Source organism: Euleptes europaea, chromosome 14 (genome assembly GCF_029931775.1).
Source record: "Euleptes europaea isolate rEulEur1 chromosome 14, rEulEur1.hap1, whole genome shotgun sequence".
Classification (NCBI taxonomy): domain Eukaryota; kingdom Metazoa; phylum Chordata; class Lepidosauria; order Squamata; family Sphaerodactylidae; genus Euleptes; species Euleptes europaea.
The window spans coordinates 31,735,446-31,759,211 of NC_079325.1; the positions used below are offsets into that span (position 1 = coordinate 31,735,446).

The 23,766-nt window shown below is 42.0% G+C and overlaps 1 protein-coding gene across 1 annotated transcript in view; it reads right to left on the reverse strand.

Moving 5' to 3' along the window:
- The window catches only part of GFPT1 (glutamine--fructose-6-phosphate transaminase 1), a 42,487-nt gene that overhangs the window by 4,593 nt on the left and 14,128 nt on the right, over nucleotides 1-23,766 (reverse strand). The window contains exons 6-17 of the mRNA XM_056860092.1: nucleotides 21,303-21,428; nucleotides 20,257-20,315; nucleotides 19,006-19,140; nucleotides 17,636-17,697; nucleotides 16,520-16,599; nucleotides 11,645-11,750; nucleotides 10,103-10,266; nucleotides 8,832-8,927; nucleotides 8,174-8,271; nucleotides 6,782-6,902; nucleotides 5,691-5,848; nucleotides 1,805-1,919 (exon numbers count right to left, since the gene is read on the reverse strand). Coding sequence (XP_056716070.1) covers nucleotides 1,805-1,919; nucleotides 5,691-5,848; nucleotides 6,782-6,902; nucleotides 8,174-8,271; nucleotides 8,832-8,927; nucleotides 10,103-10,266; nucleotides 11,645-11,750; nucleotides 16,520-16,599; nucleotides 17,636-17,697; nucleotides 19,006-19,140; nucleotides 20,257-20,315; nucleotides 21,303-21,428 — 1,320 coding nt within the window. The remainder of the gene's footprint in view (nucleotides 1-1,804; nucleotides 1,920-5,690; nucleotides 5,849-6,781; nucleotides 6,903-8,173; nucleotides 8,272-8,831; nucleotides 8,928-10,102; nucleotides 10,267-11,644; nucleotides 11,751-16,519; nucleotides 16,600-17,635; nucleotides 17,698-19,005; nucleotides 19,141-20,256; nucleotides 20,316-21,302; nucleotides 21,429-23,766) is intronic.

Genomic DNA, 23,766 nt, shown 5'->3' on the forward strand with positions numbered 1-23,766 from the left:
TCAGGTCTCAATACTACTGCTGTGGTGTTTATGGTGGTATATATACCTGCCCTGACCTGGATGGCCCAGGCTAGCCTGATCTCGTCAGATCTCAGGAGCTAAGCAGGGTTGGCTCTGGTTAGTATTTGGATGGGAGACCACCAAGGAAGCCCAGAGTCGCTATGCAGAGGCTGGCAATGGTAAACTACCTCTCAAACATCTCTTGCCTTGATAACACTGTGGGGTTGCCATAAGTAGCCAGCACTTTCCACCATATTATATCTATATTGTCCTCATAATATCATGCACCTTATAATGATTAGGAACCAAAGATATGCATTGTTTACTATGACTTGTGAATATTTTGCTCCCTTTCATACACTAAGCTATACTCTGGTGGCCAAAGAACCAAGGTGGCCAAAATGATGCCCAGCTGCCTTTGACAGCATGTAGACAGGAGGCTACTGTAATGGGTTCTCCCAACTTTTGGCTTTCCCAGCCGCTTACTCCCCCTTTTGTATTGAGGCTCAATTCTATGCACCAAGATTCCCAAGTGCCCTATAGGGGTGTGCATTTGGATATTTCCAATCTGAAACAGTGCCCCAAATCCTGTTTCATTTCAGAAATACCCCCCAAAAAAATTAGGGATTTGGGGGGGTGGGGTATTAGGGCTGTTTTCAATGGGTGGTAGACTTGGCCTCCAGACCAAGATCAGGCCTACTGATACCCAATATTCTCAAACTCAAAATATTTACCAAAAACAAACTTCAGAAACAATGCCAGTACTTGGAATTTTGGAAGAATTATAATCACATTCTTTCTGAAATATCAAGGCACACCCCTAGTGCCAAAACTAAAGAGTTGGTTTTTATATACCAATTTTCTCTACCTTTTAAGGAGAATCAAACCGGCTTACAATCTCCTTCCCTTCCTCTACCCACCACAGACACCTTGTGAGGTAAGGTGAGGCTAAGAGAGCTCTAAGAGAACTGTGACTTGCCCAAGATCACTCAGCTGGCTTCATGTGTAGAAGTAGGGAAACCAACCCAGTTCACCAGATTAGAGTCCGCCGCTCATGCGGAGGAGTGGAGAATCAAGCCCATTGCTCTTAACCACTACACCACGCTGGCTAAACAGAAAAGGTACCTACTTACTGGCTAATTTTTACCTACAGCGCTTATACATCTCTGTCTGTAGGGATGGGTCCAAGACAAACACCTGACACCTTCCATATGTCCCAACATGCAGTAGCATATGCCTGCCTCCTGACAACCAAGTCCTGTCATACAGCTGAATTCCAAGCTGCCCCTTTTATGGACTTGCCCTTTAGTTTAGGAGTTTCTTTCCTGGGCCAATAAAATCTTGGGGGTACAGATTAGAAAATTCCCTCCAAGACAACTGTTGTCCAATCAGTTCAAAAGTACAGATTAAAGGAATTTTGCATACCGCACCTGCTGCAACTCAGTGCTGAACACAAAGGGGAGAGAGGGGCAGGAATAATTTATTACTTGACAAACTGGTTCAAATGGCAAATTTGTCCTGTTGATTCTGCTGTTTCTCAGCTTATATATCAGAACAAAAGTGTCAGGCTTCTTCCTGGATCTTATTTCCCACTTCAAACAGATAAGCCTGTGTTATTCTAAAAGCTATTAACCCATAACAGTAGCAACTAAGATATAAAGCCATGATGGTCTGGAATTTAACTATAATTCCCTACCATGCCTTCTGATATCAACAGGCACAATTCAGTTGGGAACAGGCCCATATTTGCCTTGCTTCAAAAGGGTTCCCCTGTATCATCTTGCAGTGGGGCATTTGTACATACCTGGCAATAACTTGAGGCCTCGCATTATTTCTTTCCGTCTCTCTTGCACAGAAATTCTATCGTCGCACATCATGAGAGCGAACATCACTAGTGAAACAAACTGGCTCGTGTAGGCCTAGGGAAGAGAAGTATCACTGAGGTTACAGAATCTTCCAAAACATTTCAAGTTACCTGAAACTCGCTCCTTAAAAGTGGAAGAACTGAAGATGCTCTGAAAGCTTATCTGCCTCTGGCCCACCTCCAACAGTTCTTTCCTAAAATGTATCAGAAAAGGAAGTGGCTCTTCCATCATGAAAGCAGACATCAGTCCCTCAGGTAACTGCATTGTCACCTATGTGGCTACTCACTTTACTTCAGGACATGGGGAATTATCCCAGGGAAGGCATCTTCCCACTCTGCTCAGGATAGTGTTTGAACACAGGGGCCAAAGTGGCAGGCCCAGCAATGTGGTTCTCTATTATAATAGGTGCTGTGGAACACAGGCAAGATGCTGCTGCACTTGTCTTGTTTGTGGGATTCCAAGAGGCACCTGGTTGGCCACTGCGAACAGACTGCTGGACGTGATGGGCCTCAGTCTGATCCAGCATGGCTTTTCTTACGTGCTACATCTTCATGAAACAATGAGTGGGTGGGATGGAACCATGCAATCGGCCCATAGGGGTCCTATTTTCACACTCTTACCAAAGCAGTGGGGAAACATACCACATGGAAACAGCTCCCACAATGGTAGCAGAAAGAGTTAACTCAAGCCTCAGAAGGACTCCTACGGGAGCTTCACTGAGCACCTTGGAGCATATTGCCAATGCATACTCAACTCCTGACCCCTCCTGTCTGCAAGGAAACTAGACAACAGGTCAACACGCTTATAAAGCTTTGCTAACATTAAGTCCCCAACCTTGTGAAAGAACAGAAGATCGAGGGGAAGTGGGGGGAGAACAACATTACCTCTGATTCTGAGCTCTAGCAGAGTAGTTACAGCTTATCAGACCCACTGATACAGATCATATATATCACCATGTCTGCCAAACTGTAGGGGCTATTTTCCACAAACTATGAATAGCAATCAAGTGCAGTAACTTGCTTGGAAGGAAGACATCATTGTGCCATGACTTCCATTAATTGCCTTTTTCATCGGCCTAGCCGAGACAGTTTTCCCTGAGCATTGTCAACGCCTTATCTTAGTGATTACGCACTCCAGTAAGTGGGAGAAGAATGCTATGTTCTACATCTGGTAGTTTTGGTGCTCTGCCAGCCGGCTTAGGAACCCAAACAGTTGCATCATGAAGTGCTGCCACTAAATAAAAGACACAACTTGATACTGTCCCAGAGCAAAACAAACACAGTAAGGTATTTCTTTCTGAGTGCTGGACACATGCTAGTGGAATGTCGAGGACGGAGTGTTGGCCGTGGGAGAAGGGAGAGTTAGCCTTCAATCCCAGCTCAGCCCAGATTGCTCAGTGTGTAGCTGTGAGCGAGTTGCTAATTGACACAACAGGGTTTATGAAGATAAATTGGGAAATGTCCATGTACAGCTCTCTGAGTTCCTGGGAAACATGGCCGCATACTAAAGTGAAACAATGAAGCAGGTTCAGATGTTAACACTTACCCACAGTTTAATTAAATTAACCATAGCTAACTGGTCATCCAAATGCAGGCAATGGCATAACTCTGGTTAGTTAGGGTAGCTCAAACCAGAATGTGAAGCTTGTTTTAACAACCACACTTTGGCCAGGGTAACACAATTGTGCCTTATGTGAGACCGTGGTTAAGCCAGAGTGGCCCAGAAATGGAACTGCTCATGCTTTTAGCCAGTGCGTGCTAGCACAATTCCTCTTTTAACGCTGTGTGTTGCAACACAAATATTTTCCAAGAGCTAATCTAGATTGAAATAAAATGGACCTGCGACTGCAATGAAACCCTTTCACACCTGAACCAACAAGTGAACTCATACGCCGTGACTAATTTAATATTATGGCAATTCCTCCACAACAAGCAGCTGTTTCCCTAACATAAAAAAACTGGGCCAAGGCCAGCTATTTGTTAAATACGCCTTAGAAACTTAAGAAAAGGAAATAGCTTCAGTACCTGGGAAGGGAGGGCAAAGACACCTTGGAGGCTGTTTGGCACTGGATTAAAAGAGAATTAAGGGAGGGGGGAAGGGACAGCTATAGCCAGAGAACATTCAGAAAGGAGTAGACAATGTGAGGGGCATCTCTCTCTAGATGCAGTTCATACAGCTGGGAGCTCCTGGAAGCATAAGAGGGGCTTCAAGAGGAAGCCTAGGTTGGGAAATGGGGATGCTCCCCTCCCTGAGACAAGGAGCGCACCTTCTGTATCACCTGTACTCTTTCATTTTTAACTGGTCAGAGACTTCTCTAATAAACAGACAAACTGAAACGGGACAGAGGGGCTGGTCCCAGTAAGTCCTCACAGAATACAAATTATTTAAGTTCAAAGTTGGTGGAACTATCCACTTGCATGAAAATTACCTTAAGGGATTTAAGCAGCCATTTGCCACTTACGCTGCCTTGACTATTATTATCTGTATCCTGATCTCACCCCATACCACAAATATAGCCGCCACGGACATCTGGAAAAGTTTCCTCAAAGAATCAGAGAAAAACACCGGCAATCTTCCAGGAATGCTCCGTGGCAGATTAATATTTGTATTGGTTGGCAAAGAAACAATCTTTCCTTTTCCAGCTAATAGGTAGTATTTACCAAAGCTTAAATTCTTAAATAGAACTAAAAATCACACAACATAAAACAAAAGCATGAGCCGGTTGGGGTGGTCTCTTAGCAGACTCCTCTCCGGAGATAACCATTAAAGTAGCCAAATTTTGCCTCCGGTCTAGTGGGATTTGTAAACGGCTAATTGAAAACCTTTCCCCATAGAAGATCTTTCCTCCTCTTCTTCAAATCATCCCTCCCAGAATCATTAACGTTTATTATTTATTTTATTATTTTAACCTAACTTTGATTTTTATTCAGAGCTTATATTGTATCGAAATAAAACTTGATTGATGTAGACCAACAGAAATAATTCACACAACAGGACATCCTAAATAAACAGCATACAAACTATTTCAGTTGCAAAAGGTCACTGCTAGCCAGTTCCAGACAGAAAACAAACCCTTTCTCCTGCAAGGCAGATAAAGCAATGGCAGGGTCCTGATTCCCCACTCCTACACATGAAGCCAGCTGGGTGACCTTGGGCTAGGCACAGCTCTCTTAGAGCTCTCTCAGCCCATCCTACCTCACAGGGTGTCTGTTGTGAGGAGGGGAAGGGAAGATGATTGTAAGCCAGTTTGATTCTTCCTTAAGTGATAAAGAAAGTTGGCATATAAAAACTAACTCTTGTTTTTCTACATTAACCAAATACACTCAGCAGAAACAGCCCCAGCTCTAGGAGACCACTATTTTTCACAGTTGGGGGAAAACTATGTATTAGGTTCCCCCAGTACAAGTTATCTGTACACACACAGTACACAGGGCAAAGTAGTAGGCTTCTCAGAGTCAGGAAACCTGCATGAACTAAACTAAGCCCCCTCCCCATAATCCTGATCAGAATTTCGCTTGCAAGTACCTTGGAAACACAGAACACCTGCTGACCTGACTTCGGAAAAACGCATTGTACAGCTAGGTCCAGAAGATATACTGTTGCTGAATAGTGAGATACAGTGGCTAAAAACTCCACATCTTGTCATGCTAGCAAACCTCATGAGAAAACCTCTGTTTTATAAATTCCAAAATGCATTAAAATTTGGGATTCCATTGTGCCAAGTGCATTAACAAGACAGTCAAACCTACATTTATTCAGACAACATAAATTAGACCTGCTTGGGTGCAGAAGGTTAAAATTTCTAGCTATGCAAGGAAAACTCACCTTTGTGCTGGCAACACCAATCTCTGGTCCAGCATTGATGTGCACCCCACAGTCTGTCTCCCGGGATATGGAGCTACCAACAGTATTTGTGATTCCAACAGTGAGAGCTCCTCTTTCCTTACAGTACCGGAGGGCCATCAAGGTGTCCGCTGTCTCACCTACTAGGACAGACGGAGGTTGCCTGGTTACAGTCCTGAAAGTAGTATATTACAACAGCCATGCTCTCACAGGCTTCTAATTCCCAAGAACACTGTTTCTGCTCAGTTCCATAAACAAAATGCTCCCAGAATAAACAGGGTGGGAGAGATTTCTGTGACAGCTGAGTTGCAAACTAGACGCACATGCTGAGTGGAGGGGGATGGGGACTGTAGATGTTATCAATTTAACATATAGCACCACAGTGGAACAGTGTGGTTGGAGTGTTACAAAGCATTCATACAAACGAGCAGCTAGATATGAGTCCAGCAGCACCTTAGAGACCAGCAAGATTTTTAAGGATATGAGTTTTAGAGAGTCAGAGCTCCCTTCATTACACATGGGTACTGCACATGCGCAGGCCAGGCCAGACAGACACTCATTTACAAGGATCCGTAGGATCTAAATTTGTAACTAATATCTAAAGTTTAATATAAGTGCAAAATTCTGCTTCTCCCCTTTGCGTACTAAACGTACTATGCTTCACTACATTTGCACAGAGCTCTGACTCTCTTTGGTTTCAATTTTGTTCTGGGAACGAAAATTACATTTTGTCCAGGAAAACTTGTGTGTGTTGTATTCTTAAAATCATTATTAGCACTAGAACCATGCCCAGTTTTCTTTTTAAAAGACAATGGGATGGGATGGTTAAGAAGTACGTCATACTAAGAGTTCCTGCATAGAAAATTTTAACTGGGCATGTATTCCTGACCTCCAATGGATTGAAACCTTCCTTTGCAGCATCCAGAATCAAAGATTGTAAGTTATACCAGCGGCCAATCTACCCTAGCAAAAGTTGTTCTTGTGTTGTTCTCAGTCTGACCTTCTCATATCAGTCCACCAGATGAAACTCATGGTGGTCAACCAGCCCAACATTTCCAGGACACAGGCCTTACCTGACTGGCTGATGAAAAAGCAGACATCATCTCTAAAGACTGGAGTGTTTCTGTCCAAGAAGTCACTAGCTAGTTCCACCATGACAGGCAATTCAGTCAATTCTTCCAGCACTTGACGTGTCTGGTGAAAACAAAAAGAAGAACATTACGAACTCCTCAGCCTTTGAAACAACTGCTTCATGTGACAAATCCCAGAGGGAATGCCCTTTTTCTGCCACCAACCTCCGTCCTAACATTATTTAAACAAAGAGAAAAAGTGACTTCTCACTGTGGGTACTCCCCCCAAAATAGTCACCACATCTTCCAGGCTTACATTGTTTCAAGCACTGCCAAAAATGGAGAGCCTTTGGAATACCAAACTTCAAGGAAAGGAAATAATTATAGATAAAATGTAATTTACATGATTTAATCAAGTTCCATAGCTTAAAAGGGTACTTTGATCTTCATTCAGCTCAAACATTATTTGAGCATGAACAAGACAGATGCTTGTAAAAAGGGTATCTTTCTTGAAGTCTCTTAGATTATAAATAATCACTTCCATAGATCCTTAAGAGGTCACATAACTTTACGGTCCTTCTGTGTAACCATGCTAGGTGTTAGATCACTGATGTTCCCATTTCAGAATTGGGAATTTGGCTTAGGCACTATGACAGGACCAAGACCCCATAGTGAGATTCTGGGTACTTCCACATTAGCCTCTCTTGCCAGTATTGAAACCATTGGTTCACTGATTTATTCCTGATAAATCAAAGAACCCTCTCAGACCACTGAGTACCACTGCCTACCCCATTTTTCCATTTCCCCCAGTCCTACTTTACAACAATTTTTAGAGTTTCCAGTTAACTGCAAAATAAAGTTCTCAGGTATGGACTAGCACTACACTTTCATCTGGTCTGCTTCCATATAGAGGTGCAAAAAGGAGCCCACGCTGTAATAGCAGTAGCAGCTGAAGGGAGGGAGGAAGGACAAGGGGAGCTTAGCTCTGCCCTCCATGGGCTGTAAGCAGAGCTTTTCCCTATCTGAAACATATCAAGAGGTTACCTTTTGATCTGGTTTAAACAGGACAACCTCCGGAGCCTCAGGAATAATGACTGGGATAAGCTCAACAGCATGCGGATGCTCCTAAATGCGGGGCTGTGCTGCTCTCTATGCAGGGAAAAGTCCCTGTGTGGAAGCAACACCGGCTTGGTTCATGATGCAACTGTATGGAACCCGGTCTCTTCCTAGAAGATTTCCCCCACTCTGCTTTGCAGGTTAGTAAATTGGCCCCTACAGCTCCCCTACTCCCATCCTGTGTGAGTGCTGAGAGTCGATATGCAGCCCCCCCGAGCCATTTCTCCCTCCCCACCCCCCGTGTGGTCCTGTTGCAAATTGGGAGACTGATGCACTTACTGCAACTCCAGCATGGTAACTTGTCCCACAAGCAATAAGGATCAGACGTCGACACCTCTGGATCTCCTTAATGTGATCTTTCAAACCCCCAAGATTGACTGTTACAAATAAAGACAGAAAGGTTTAGATATTATTTCTAGCACAGAAAATTAACTGAACAAAACAACCAAACAATGATCTTCAAGGTTATTTTGTTGGTTCAAACATAGTCAGGTGCTATACCCCTCCTGCAACAACAGGGAAAGGTCTGATATAATGGGTTTCAAGTGATATCATCTGGGAAACATAAAGAGAGAAAGGTGGCTAACCCTGCATACTGACTGTCATGCAGGTTAGTACCAAGTGTAGCCCTACTCACTACATAGCCTGTAGGAGGAGATGGGGGGGGGGTATGAATGGATTTTCTCTCCCAGATAGCGAAAAAAGTATGTTTTCCTCAGCAGGAGTAAAAGCATTTTTGGGGGTGGATTTCTCCAGCTGGGAGATGGTAGGGGAGGAAATGGTTCAATGCCATCTCTCCTAAAGCAATCCCAGAAAATGCATTTGCTAAAGGCAAAATGATGCTTAAAATGAGCATATAAAGAACTATAACCTGTAGCCACGAGTTACATTTTAACAGGCACTAATGTATACCCAAATTATGAACTCCCAAACTTACCAGTGTAGTCATCAAAGTTGACCCTTCCTCTCATGGTGTTAAAAACAGATTCTGGCTGCTCAAAAATTTCCTTCTGCATAAATGAACTGAAGTTACCTTTAAGAAAATAAAAGATACACAGTGTGGGAAATACAGTTCTAACTTTGATTCTGTTGATAGCATCACCCCAACACAGCGTGGGGGAAACCCATTTCACCACCCTCCAACACAAGGAATAAGCTAGAGCTGAAAGCTGGATATAAAACCCAAGTCCTGCTGCGGTGTGTAGTGCGCTAGTTGCTGAACAGGAACTTACAGTCTAGAACAGAGGTTCCCAAACTTTTTGAGTCATGGAGCACTTCAGGAGAGAAATTTGTCATGGAGCACTAATTTTCACCTAGCATCTATATACTAAACTGAATGACAGTAGTATTTTTCTTTCCAATCTCTTCATGGAGCACTAGGAGATGTTTCGCAGAGCACCAAATGCTCCAAGGAGACTGGGAACCTCTAGTCTAGAATATAGCGTGGTGAGGGATAAACACTGAATAGTGACAGTCAGAAACCACGATGGGTAGCTGTGTTCGTCTGTCAATAGCAGTAGAAAAGAGCAAGAGTCCAGTAGCACCTTAACGACCAACAAAATTTCTGGCAGGGTATGAGCTTTCGTGAGCCACAGCTCACTTCTTCAGATACACCAGCTGTATCTGAAGAACTGAGCTGTAGCTCACGAAAGTTCATACCCTGCCAGAAATTTTGTTAGTCAGAAACCAGAAAGACAGACGGGAGGACTAGAGCGGCCTGGAAAAATCTGTGCTAGAAAGTAAGCCTGAATGAGCAGGAAGAGACACGGAGAGTGTAGCCAGTTCCAATCCCCAAAACTACTACTTCACAGAGCACTGAGGGCCAGTCTGGAAATTAAAATGTGTTTTTGCTACTATGAGGAACAATGCCCAGTTCTACTCTCCATTCTTAACTCCCAAGTGGCAGGAAGTGGTCTCCCATTTAAGTGGAGGAAATCCTCAACACAAGGTTTCCCTGAAGTGTGGTGCCAGCCTCCCTCCCCAGAGTGAGAAAAGGAAGCCTGGCGGAGATGTGGAGGGAAAACAGCACCTCTGCCTGGTCCCTCACACACATGGCCAAGACTGGCTGAAAGCCGGTGAGGAAGCTATGGCTGGTAGGGCAAGTACGCAGCAGGCCAAGGAATAGAAGGATACAAGGGAGACTGAGCCTCTCTGAGGGAGACTGGCAAAGAAAGTGAAGTTTGGAAAGTCCTGGTCACAAAAGCATACCCTTCATGATCTGCTGGAGTTCCATCTGCAGGGTCTGAACGGCACGGCCAGAATGATCACCAGCTGTGCGCTTGATTCGATGGATGGAGAGGCGGCCGTCAACGACAGCTGCCACATCGTCATCTTCTAGGAAAATCACTCTGTTGGTGTGTTCAATAACTGCACTGTAAGAAAGGTGAGAATGGTGCCGGATGGTGGGAGTGAAAGGGAAAGCATAGTTGACCACTGATGACAGCAACATTAAGTCTACAGTCTAACATGGGATCTGACCGTAAACCACCTTTCAGCTCCTATAGGGTTCATCAAGGCCCCTGTGTCATTTTAGATGAAAAGCACATGATCATGTATCTGCTTTCTGATTTATAATAATTCCTCTTTCATCTGAAAGCATACCAGATGCTGGAGGTGTTCATAAACTAGGTCAATGCCAATACCTAAATTTCTTCAACACAAACCTTTCCCTGCTGTATCACACGAGGTAGCATGTGTTTGCCACGCTGGCTTTCCACCTTGCCTCTGAGGATTTCAGAGTAACATCCTCACAACCTCTATAAGAGTGGCTAAACATGATGTTTGATGCATAGCTGAGCCATGGATCTGATCCCCGGCATCCGGAGTTCAAGCCCTACTGCACTCCAGTAGTCCACTAATTTAAGACTTGTTCATATACGTAAGATAATGAAAGGACAGAGTTCTAAGAGAGTAAAACTAATTGCACTAGTGTGTGGGGGGAAGGAGGGGGCTGATTCCAGCTTTGAATGTTGCAATATATTAAAAAATTCCATGCAAACAGAAACTTAGTACAACAGGGAGAATGTTGATATCCCCTGTTCTTGGCCTGCTGTGTTGACTTCTACCTGCAGGGAGCCTTTTAACGTAGGGGATCGTTCCAAAATCTGATGTGCCACCTAGAACATGAAGTGGTAGAGTCCACTGTACCAATGTTAGGGCTCTGACATCGTATTCCCCATCTCATTCCCATCTCCCCCTCCCCTTCCTACCCTCTTCCCTTCCTCTTTTCCTTTCCTTTCCCTTTTTGTTTTCTTTTCCCCTTCCCTTTTTGGTTTTCTGTCTCCTTCCCACGGAAGCAATAAGACTGCTCCTAGCTAGTGGCCTTCCATTGTCATTTTTGGCCTGTCAACACGTGGGAATGTTTTCCCTTATACACCTGTTAGTTTAGATCAGGCTTATGGTTTTAATTGTATATTTGAATTTTATATGATATGTGTGTGTGTGATATGTTGTCAGCCTGGCTTTGCTGGGAAAGGGCAGTGTATAAATCAAATATATAAATAAATAAGTTCTCCTGCATGGGTCGACCAGACCTAACTCTCAGGTGATATGCATATCTTGGCCATGCACCCATAGCATAAACTGCATATTAATTATGAACCTGTGGTTCATGTTATTTTCTCCTCCCTGATCTCTTCACTGCTGAAGCGGCCCACTTCTACATTAGCCCCTCGCTCAACCTCCGCCCCAACACTCAATGTGGAAAGCAGCCACAGGGTCATCCTTGCTAATTAAGTGGGCGCCACAGACCTGGCATCAGATGCGAAGTAGTACTCCACGGCTTTCTCTTCAACAGGGAAAAGGCAGGTGGTGCTGTCCACACGGGAGAGGCTGCAACTTCCTTTCTTGTCCTTACCTGCAGTGTTGGAAAGCTTCATTAGGTGTGGTAACTATGCACACCCATCCAAAGCAGAACAGCATACACATCCCTTGGATTTGCCCAAAGTCACCAAGCCACAGTACCAACATGAAGCTTTACTTTTTATGATGTCATTGGCACAACCCACTAGGAATACGTTCTATGCAAGTTCTACCGAAAAATAAAATGGAAGATGTCCTTGATGTGCAATGCCCAAAGGTCTTTCAGTGGATTGTGCTTTGGCTAAAAATGAAGGGCGAGAATGGGTTGAGTGTGGAAAAGAAATGCATCCTTCAGTGGGGAGATAATCTACTCTTTTTAGAGTGTGCATGTTTAATCCATGCAGCCAAGTCCAGGTCTTCAATAGTGCAATTCTGAAGTACTTTAGCATATGGCATTTAAAGTTCCCTTCTTCTCCTGCAATATTAGAAAGCTTTATTAGCTGTAGTCTGGGAGGAAGTCAAGTCAAATATCATATCTCCAGGTGGCCTTAGGCAAGTTACTCACTTTCAGTCCCCAATTTGTAGTATGGAGATAAAAACAATGGCCTACCTTACAAGGCTGTTCTAAAGATTATTGTGATGACATATCTAAGCATTCTGAACACTGGAAGTACTAAGAAAATGCTAAATATTAGGATGATTTTTTGCTTGTTGGTAAAAAAGCATATGAAATTCTTATTAAGTCACGGGTTCCCAGACTGAGATTCAACTTGGTCATGGCAATTTTTTGCTTCAGTTATTAACTCTGGTTACCTCTGAGGGCATAATCATCCAAACCACTTACATCAAGACAGTTTTGCTGAAGGGACTTCTTTGTGTATTTGGCTTATAAAACACATTAGCAGGAAGAGATGATATTGCGCTTTCAGTATTTGGCTTATAAATCACACCTTAGCAGAAAAAGATGATATTGCGCTGAAGTGGTGAACTGTGCATTTTTATACAAAGCAATGACCAAACCAAAGGGTCTATTACAAAGCCAGCCAATATTTTTCCTAAAAAAGACGTGATAACAGGAAGATAAAAATTGCGTAGGAGTCAAGAAAGCTAAAATATTTTGCCTGGCATTCAGAGCCAAAGAAAATATTTTAGTGTTCTACGAAGAACATTCTGATTACAGAACCATGGGATTAGTTGATCTTCTTTTTAAAAAAAAGGTGAAATGATTATGCAATTTCTCACCATGTAAAGCAACACACATTGTCTCTTGCGTTTGGCATTTTTTATACTGATCTAATTTGCTCTCATTTTGGCTATGAGTTCCCATTAATCTTAAAAAAAAAAGATATCAGCATTGAAAATGGTATTTGGCTAAACAAGTTCTAAAGGCTTGCATTAAACATTGCTTTCATGTTGATACTGCCAACAATATTGAGCCAGGTCCAGGATCCCAGTAAGTCAGAACTCCTCATACCTGCATGTAGGGCTGCTTCCACATGGGAACAGTGACGCTCTCTTTGCTGCTGCAAATGCAGAGGCATTTGTAATGGCAACAGCGCTCACTTTGTTCCCCTTGCACTCTATCTGCTCCAGCACCCTGCAGCTGCCATTCAACTCCTTCTCTCTAAAGGGCTTTGCAGGCTTTAAAAAACAAACACAGTAGCTGTGTTTGAAATGGCACCTCTACTATAACATCAGCAGTAGGAAGGGTGGATGTGAATGGGGGCGCTATCCTCGGAGACTGTACGGCTCACTGCTCTTAATGTGGGCACAGAAATGTCAACTATCACGGCTGACACACCCCCTTTCTTCACAGCTGAGAGCCAGTTAAAGGGACGCTGTGGTTCTGCTGTGAATACAGAGAGGGTGGGGGGAAAGCATACAAAAAGGCTGGAAGGGGAAGGAGAAATATAGAGCTGAGCTCTGTTATTTTGAATATAGACTAGCTGTCGGCAGAACTTCAACACGGAAGTTCCAACTGCAACCACCCCACATTTCCCATGTAAGACTGAACACAGGAAGATTTTCCTTTGCTCCAGCTTAAACAGGAATCCCAAGAAGCCCCATGAGTTGTGCTTGGAATTAGCATGACATCACTGTATGGGAAAGAAAAAAACCCACACACAAAGTAGGGGCATACAGCTGTTCACACTGAGCAAAAACTCTGTTTGAATGGAACCAGTAATTAATCGATAGTGTTAAGTTACAGAGAAATGTAAATTACTGATTTTTTTTAAAAGTCTGAAAAAGCCCTCTGGTGGTGGGTGGGGGGAGATAACACCCATTGGGGACCGAGGCAAGGAAAATGGAGCTGACGTGGGCAGGCCCTGCAAAAATGTACACCTCCCCATCCACGTGGCATGGAAAGACTTCAGTCTTTCCTAAAAAGCTCATACCAAACCAGGTTTGAGAAAGACTGCAGCAAACCAGAAGGAAGCACATAAAGTGGATGATGAAATGATGCGTGCAAGCTCCCCCCACGAAATACTCCACGGTTGTTTAGACACAGAACTGGAGCAAGACATCCGTGTGGAAGCAGCCCAGGTTTCCACTTCAATCAGCAGAAGGTAGTGAAACCAGAAGAGGGATCAGAAACCCTTTTGTTAAGTAACCCCCCCACACACCAATCCTTGATTATTGCATGCAGATCATTGCCAGAAACTGCAACTCTTTATTATGTTGCTACTGCTTTCCATCAAAACAATCTAATCTGTGTTTGACATCTTGTTAACACACACAAAACACTACTTAGTAGCTGAAGGTGTGTGCATGCTACAGAGGTGCAGACAGTTTGTATCTGCTTTTGAATCCCTGAAAAGGATTAAATCAAGCATTTGCTCAAATAGTGGTATTACAAGTTCATTACATGTCTTGGTCCATTACTGTCGATTGCAGATTGAACCACCCCAGCTGTTTATAGCTGCAACATTTACTCTATTAATTTTTAGAACCTTCAATTAAAAACTTTTCGACTGATGAAAAAGGTGTGCCTAAGTAATCAGGTAGCAGGATTTTTTTTAAAAAAACTGTCCACTGTTTATATACAACGGTTGGTGAAAAGACCCATCTAATAAGAAGCATCCCTGCTTCTCTCTCACCCGGGAAGAGAAATACCTCCTCTACAGTGATGTTGCCTTCTGTACCATGTGCATACATGTATGCTTTTTTCTGCTGCGTTGCTTTGATTCAAGTGCACATTTTACAGATTTAAATCTATTGGGTGAGTTTTAACTGATCAGTTCACAGAATTTTTTAGATCAGGTGACTACCCTACCAAGCCCACAATGCTTACAATGCTCTTGAATCTTGTCAAGAGTTTCAAAGGCCATTTGAGATACAGGTAAGGATGAGTGCATGTCTGTGTGCCTGCTTCTCAGGAACAAAGCAAGTCTGGCTGAAGACAGCTAATTTATGCCCCAAGTAGATACTATGTGAAATAAAAGGAGATCAGGTTATAAAATGACCACTAAAGCTGTCAATTGGCCAGTCCACTACTGCTGTTTTAATGAGTGAAGGAACAGAACTTCCTTCTGTTGTTAAGACTCCCTGACAAGGAAGCAGAATACATCTACATACAGATTTTCAATTTACTCCATGCAGCTTTCCCTCTTTTTCCTTTTCCTATTTTACAACTTACTGTTTCTTTAAACTGATCTCACAATAGTAGCTTCTCACTAAAGTGGAACCCAACTGATCCACCTACTGATCCACCTGACAGGGCCGATGCTCACATGTTGCCAGGTATTAGTTGGATAGCAAAGAAACCCCATAATACCAAACAGCAACAGGAGCTTACCAAATGTCAAAAACAGGGACAAAGCAGTGGGAAACATGGTCATCCTTTTGAATGGAAAGCAATAAGCTACATGTTAAAGAGGCAGGGCTCATTTAAATTAATTTGCTAAGATGAAGACAACTTGTAGAATTAAGCATTATGTCATAGGCACCTTCCTCCAGTTTTATGGATATTCCATCAAAAGAATGATCTACAAATTGAGTGGGTGAAATTGTAACATGGAAAGCAATTTCAGAATCATTGGCAACAAAAGGAAGTTTAGCAAAAACAGTTAAATACAACCAGAAAGCATACTTCAATTTGAACTCAGTTCACATAATACTTTTTCCTGCTTTAAGTCACAGTTGGGTATTTTACCCCTCTTCATGAACAGTGATGCCAGGCACAACCATTACCCAGCAGAGGCAGACCCTTACACACTATCCTTCAAGAATGCTGGGCACTTTAGCATGAACGCTTGATCCTGGGATCCTGTAATAAACCTTAACAATTACGATTGCAGACGCCAGGCAGTGTGAAAGGGTGGAAAGTGTTGCAAACAGGATGCTGGAGATGTACCAGAGGTATCAGAATAGACACTTTCCACTCAACCACAAAGCTCACTGATTGCGACTGGGCCAGTCCTTACTCTCAACCTAAGCTATCACACAGGATTGCTGCAATAACAACAGGAAATTACCCCCATATATGCCTCGCTAAATTCCCTGTAGGAAGAACAAGATTCTTGGAGGGAAAATCCTGACACTTCAACTGTTATAAAGCCAATAAAGGTTTGTAATGTAAATACCTTTGGAAAGATTTTGCTTCAACACCCTAAGAACAAAAGTCTGTGTCCTCCACAATCTCAATATAGGTAGCTCCAACCTGTGTGTTTCAAAGTTCATTTTAATTAAAAAAAACACACCACACCATGGTGTGGAATGCACAGCTGGTATCACCTTATCTTTTCCTTTAGCCAACTGCACACAGGTCCTTACCTCTGCAGCGCTTGCATAAAAGGCAGACAGAGTATTGGCTCATGCATTTACCTGTTCTGTACAGTACTGGAATGTGGTCAGTAGAAAGCTTGTGCTCGCTTCGCACTCCAATGAGCAAGGGGCTTCCCCTTCTGTAAACAAAATATCCAGCTGTGAGTGGCAGTGAACATAACTTTAGTGTAGCATGGGGGGGGAGCATGTTCCCACTAGTGGCTTACCCATGAGCAACTAACGACTGCTTAATCTAAGCGCAGCCAAAAACAACTGAACCTTAATTTTGTAAAAATTGATGTTATTTATAGTCCGCCTTTCTCACAGGGACTCAAGGCGGATTACACATAGTGAGTCAGAACAATCAACAAAATGGGACACTCAATGTATTAGGGTTTTAGAAGTCTGGAGCCACCAGAAAGAACTGAAGCACAGCATATATATTAACTTGCTACAAATCAGGGGCAAACAACTTTGCCTTGGAGGTTGTAAGGTCAAAGTACAAGAAAAAGGAGTAAGATTAGCACTCTGGGGCCAAGGCCAGTAAGCCCAGTACACTACGCTAGATCCAGAGTTAACTGTTAAGCAACATGAGAACAAAATGAGAACACTACATGACAGAAAGCAGCAAGCAAAATTACTGTCACTGCAAACAAATTCATAGCTGGACAGACCTTATGCTGGGATTGAATTCAGAGTTAAAACATTTTCACATCACTTGAAAACACAGCTCACACTGGTGACCTAAGTTATCAAGGGTCCAACATCTTTTATAGGCTTTGACTGGCAAGTAATACCTACATATAAGGAGGCATAGCTACACCACAGGTTTAACCAGGTTTTCCCCCCACCTCCCGAGAACTGTAATTCTATGAGGGGTAGCTAGAGCTTCCCAGGAACTTTTTGGAATAAGTTATGACAACTGAATTGGCATAAAACAAATTGGTTTGGAGTGTAAATATGAGTTTGTAGAACCTCTGGGCTGTAAAATGGTGGCAGAGTCTGTAATGCAGAAAACCGGAAATACTACAAGAATTGATAAAATCAGATTCCTAGACAGGGCAGGTAGAATTTCCTGACTCCTGGCTAAACAGTCTGGGAAGAACTACCTGTATGACAGACGCAAACAACACAAATGGACAGACTATCTGAGAAGCATATTGATGTAGTATTTACCTGGTGCCAACTGCTTGACCAGAATAATGAACACTTTTGAATACAAGAGCAAATGCGCCTTCCTTGTGGAGAAAAAACAAACGTTTCAGTTATGTTTCAATCAAGTTGCTCAGGCACATGCACACACTTTCCTGAGGTTTCAGGGGTTCTCTAAACTACATGATGGCAATAACCACATGATGGTTATGTGAGATATACTGATACAGTGCAGCGCAGAGGTGAGAGCTTGGAGGACTCTGGTCCAAGGCTCACCTCAGTGAAGGAAACCATGTGCTACAGAAGACCTCTGCTGACGGCCAGGGGAGACTAGTGCAGCCTCTGCAAAACTGAGTTGATACCTTGCAGCAGCACGTTCCACAGGAAATTTCCCATGCTCTTAAAATTCCACAAAGTGTGTAAAACAGAACTATTCAGCAGGGCATTTTTATAATAGGGAATACGGTTGCTTAACATTTGTGAAATCTAGTTTTTGTTGCTCTGCTCCCTTTTTATATTATTTTTACATTATACTGTTTATTGCATTCACTCATTTTTGAAGTTCAGCTCTGTCACATTATTTGTATGCACTATATTGTTTTTAGTGTATTGCTCTCCACTTTTTTAATATAAATTTCATTAAAAAAATTTTAAAAGAAAAACAATACATACATACTACCACATACATACAGCCCTTCCACCCTTCCAAAGTGTGCCTATACCCATCATATTATTTAAAAATAGCCTCTTAATTACAAATAGTAAAACCTATTTTGCTAATACTATAATAATATGCTGGCCATTGGCCGTAACAAATAAACAAACAATACTATAACAAAGAATTCCTAACACCGTATTTGTCCTAATTATTACAGCTTCTCATTTCTAATTTCATAGCTAATATTATTCACCTTAATATTGATTTCTACTTTTTGTAATTCAGACTTATTCATTACTGGCTGTATGTGCTCTATTGTTCTTATTGCAAAGTTTTAAATTGTGCACTCTGCCTTGAGTCTCAGAAAGAAAGGGGGTTTGTATAAATAAAGTAAATTAATGCATAAGTTTGAAAGAGTTAATCCTCATGTCTGAAGTTAAAAGATTATAAATGCACTAAACATATAAACTGTTATGTAAGCACATATCATGGATTAGTTAAAAAAACATTCTCTTTCAGGCAGGGTTCTCTAAATGCATTCATTAACCTGTTTGATGAAAGATCAAAAGCAAAGGTACAGCTCATGTTGCTTGCTGAAGTAACTGTGAACAAAAGCATTCTGCCTTCACCGACGTTCAAGCCAGACAATACCTGAAGCCCCGACATGCATTTAGAAAACCTGACATCAAGCTGTCCTCCATGGGACAGAAACGCTTTACTAAAAATCTAGATTTACCAGCTGTTGGATGACTCTCTCTACCAAAGTGGTGAAACTGATATCATCACTCTCGCGGTTGTCATACATGTACTTGACAAGTTTAGCAATTGTTTCTGTATCAGTTTCAGACTCAAATTCATATCCTTTGCTTTCCTGAAACCAAAATAAGGAGGATTACTACTAGCCAAAGCAGAGCGGGGGGGGGGGGGGAATCTTGCACACAATAATCATTTGGAACACAGTAATGTGGTTCAGACAGGAGGAAATCCACAGCATACTATTGTAACAGTCATACTATAAATATGTGGCAGGTTTCCTCAATTACTCTAACAAATATTTTCTTGTTTTAGTACATATTTTAAGAAATGACCAGTATGTCCATCATTTCAATCATTGATTCATTTGACCATGCTATCCATAAAACCAGAATGTTGACAAAAGTACAGTATCGGTTTCTAGTGCTCAACCATTTTTTAACTTAGGCCAGCAAACTTCTTAATTTTGTTACTTTTTCAACAGCCAATACTGTACATTTGGAAAGGGCCACGGCTCTGAAGAGCACCACGGTTAGCAAGCAGAACATCCTGATTTCAATCCTGGGCAACTTCATTTTAAAGGAGGCTTCATTTCAGACTTGGAGAACTGTTGCCAGCCATAGTAGGCAATACTGAACTAAACATATCAATGCTGTGATTTGCTACAAGATGGCTTCCATTAACCTACTATACATTTAATAAAATCAGATACTTTGGCATTAAAGGTATGAAAGCCAAAATAAATTACTATTATAGCAGTATATTTTAATTATTTGGCAACATTAATGTACATGGTGCTTTAAAGAGTAACCCAAGAGATAGATCTCTGCCTCGAATAATTTACAATCTAGCCCCCCTATACATTCTAGAAGTAATCCATAAATCAGATAATTAAAAGTTCTCTGAGGGTAGCTGTGTTAGTCTGTCAATAGCAGTAGAAAAGAGCAAGAGTCGAGTAGCACCTTAAGGACTAACAAAATTTCTGGCAGAGTATGAGCTTTTACACTGCTAGCAGCTCATACGCTGCCAGAAATTTTGTCAGTCTTTAAGGTGCTACTCGACTCTTGCTCTTTTTTGCTTAAAAGTTCTCTGTTGTACCAGCTGAGCCACACAAGTATTTTCCCTCCCATCAGCCAAATAATTTTGATGTGATTTTGGATTAGATATGATTGACAAAAGTATATTCAACTTTTTACATTTTAAACCACAGAACAGTAAAGTCAGTTTTACTTACCAAGAATTTTTTCAGGTCTTTGTAGTTTGTGATAATGCCATTGTGAATAACAATAAATTCTGAAGGAAGGAAAAGGAGACAACACATCAATAACTTGTTATTTTGTGCTGTCCTTTGAGATTAAAGTGCCCTTGTTTTCTCCTCGCAAAACAGGCAGCTGACTTGTTCCAAGGCAAAACATCCTACACATGGCAAACCCAGTAGCAGAAACCAGAAATCCTGAAGGTAACCTAACCAATCACAAGCACACCTAATAAGGACAATCGAATTTCTTAAAGTGATGAAAGCCCAGCCTCAGACTGTTCCCATTCGGTTGGTTAACTTTGAACTATACTCTGTGTTATCTGTTGAATCCCAAGTGTAACAGTGATGTATTTTATCCCATTTACAGATCAATTTCCTAATGTACAAGAGAATGTAACCCATCTTCTGTGTGGGCCATTACTCAAAATGGTTTTCTGTACTAAGCCAGAAATTATAATTGAGGATATTAAACGGCCTGTATTAGTAATGTCTGAGGGCAGACTGCAGTTTAATTTTAGTTGTGATGTGTTCTTAAGAGGTTGGACATTAACAGATTTACAATGTCCATTAATTTTCCACAAAAGATTATTTCTCATGCTTGTGACAGGTTGCTACATGGCGAATTACCATATCCCAAATTCCAGGTTTTTTTCCTAGAAACAATCTAATCAACTAGCACTCAAATGTAACCTTTTTTTTAATCTCCAAGGGATTTATTCTGTAATCATTATTCAATTTTGCTTTTAAAAAAACGGTATTTTAAAATAGTTACCATCTATGAAATTGCTACATACAAGACCAGACTTTTATTTAAAGACCATTTAAGAGTGAAGAGCCAGGCTGTGTTACGGACTTTTGATTTCTTGCTGCTCTGAAATCTATGCCTGGCCCTTTCTTTTCCACACAAAATAAGGTGTAAAACCATCCTACGAAACAGTCCATAGCACCTTCTGCCCGGCCAGTAAAGCCATCTCACTCTTCAACACCCAGAAAGATGCTGCCTGACAAGACCCGGGTCTCACCATTGTTTTTATCTGAGCGCTGTGGATGGCTGTTCACTGGGTTGGGTTCCCCATGGGTGGCCCACCGAGTGTGGGCAATTCCAAGATGTACATCAAACTCAATGTCCAGGTCTATATCTTCTTGTTCTATATAGAGAAAACAAAGAATCTTTATTCTTAAGTCATTTAGTGTCCTTGAGTGGAGCAATTTGATTGCAACCCTATGCCTAATGAGGCTTGCTTGATCACCAATGTCAGTGAGATGAGGTGTGTGGGCCTAGTCCCAGGGTGCCAACATTAGGCAGTAAATGCATTTTTCTTTCCTGCACTTAAGGATCCAGCTCAATTCTACTAACCCATACATTATAAGTCACTAGTGTAATTGACTGGCTTATGTCCTGCATTCTCAAGCACACAAGTTCTCAAGGTAGCTTCTGATTGTATTTAATTTAAAACAGTAATACAAAATCATGATCGCGCTAGTTCTAAACATTAAACTATGAAATAACAGTATGGCACCAGTTAACTTGCAAAAACAACAGAGCAGAGGAAGACAGAAAAATACGTCTAGAACGTTTTGACTTGAACAGTTCAAGTGTCGAAGCACCCCACTGTCAGAGCCCTGCCTCTGCTAGCCACCTACTGATGTTCCACTGTGACAGCTCTGCTCATCTCAGCCAAGCCTTCTGAAGGTGATACCTGGCAAACAGGCCAAACTGGCAACTGCCCATTCACGCACATTCCCTACGGTGGCTCCCACATTGTGACATGGTCTGCCTGAGCTTTTTAGGAAGGCCCCCTTGCTTCTATTGTTTTATAAAATGTGCAAAACAGAATGCTTGAGGAGGGCTTTCTTGAAGAAGGGACAAACCTGTGGTTCAATTGTTCAGCTCAGGAGATCACTTTTATCTTTCCTACACAGCCCATACCTGTTGCCGTAAGCAGATATGTTTGCATGCTGCACCGATTGTCCTGTTGCCTTAAACAGGTACATTTGAATGCATTGCCCCCACCCTCCTTCTACAACCTCAACCCAACCGCATTTTTCTCTTATTAGGAATTTTTGCTGTTGGATTCAAATGTCATATTTTGTAATGCACTTAATGATTCATACTTGTAATTTTCCTTGGGGCCCAGTGAGAAAGGTGGACTATAAGTGAAAATAAATAAATAAATAAATAAATAAATAAATGCAGTGCCTCTGAAAGTGGGGGCACATGGAACAATGCTTCTGCAGACGCTTCTAAATTCATATGGGAAATAAGTGGTCCTGCAAATATCTGGTTCCAGACCACTGAAGGGCTTTGAAGGCAAGAATGTGCCCATTGAACTGAGGGCAGAAACAATTTGGCAGCCCACATATATCATCCAGAGCTCGCAAGATAAAGTTCACTGAGGCTTATGCCAGTAACCTTGGTGCTACATGTGGAACCAACTGAAGTCTCTAAATAATGTTCAAAGGCAGCCTCATATAAGGTGTGTAGTAGTAATTAACCTGGATGTGATCAAAGCATGGTTAACTATGGCCAGATCATACATGTCAAGGTATTGGAGAACCAAACAAAGCTGGGAAAGGGTGATTTAAGCTATAGGTAAGGCCTGAGGCTGCATCTGCAGACACAGATTTAACAGCATCCTGAAGCCCCAAGCCTGCTTTTCAGAGAAACACAACCCCAGCCAAAACAGAATGACTAACTTTACTACTGGCTCCTCAATCTTGCCTGGATTGAGCTTCTGTTCCTTGATACTCATTTAGTTCATTAACACCTCTGGATACTCATTCAGAACATTTACTATCTCACCTGACCTCTTCTGAAAAGACGGACAGCTGAGTGCCATCTTCATTCCAAACCATGAGTTAACTCCCCCAGTAGTTTCATACAGGAAAGATGTAAAAGAGTACGAGATAACAGAATCTCGCGGAACTCAATGGCACAAGCACCAAGGAGTCAAACAGCTTTCACTTGAATACCATCTTCTAGTAACCAGTCAACCAGATAGTACTTGAACCACTAGCGCATGTTGTCCCTAACACTAACTGGTCCAGTGGGCCACCATGGTCACCAAAAGATGTACGAGAATCCCTTTGAAAGCCACCAGTAAGGGCAACAAAGGTAGTTCCAGTACCAAAACCAGGATGGAAACTAGATTGAAATAAGACTGAATAACCTGCCACACTGAAGAAAGCCTAAAGCTGCAAAGCCACAACTTGCTAAAGCACCTTGACCTCAAAAGGGGACTTATGTTAAATCTTTATATTTATATACACTGTGTCTCCAAATGTTTTCAAGGCAGCTTCCAATAACACACACAAACTCACAACACACAATAAAACTCCACAGAAAGGCTAGCAATATTAAATGAGCAATGACTGCCTGCGAACCAAATTAGATAAAAATTCCATCTAACATTTCCTTTTTCTTCAGTCTGGGGCAGGCACAGATGAGTCAACATAGCCATGCAGCCTCCATGCTGACAGGTCCTT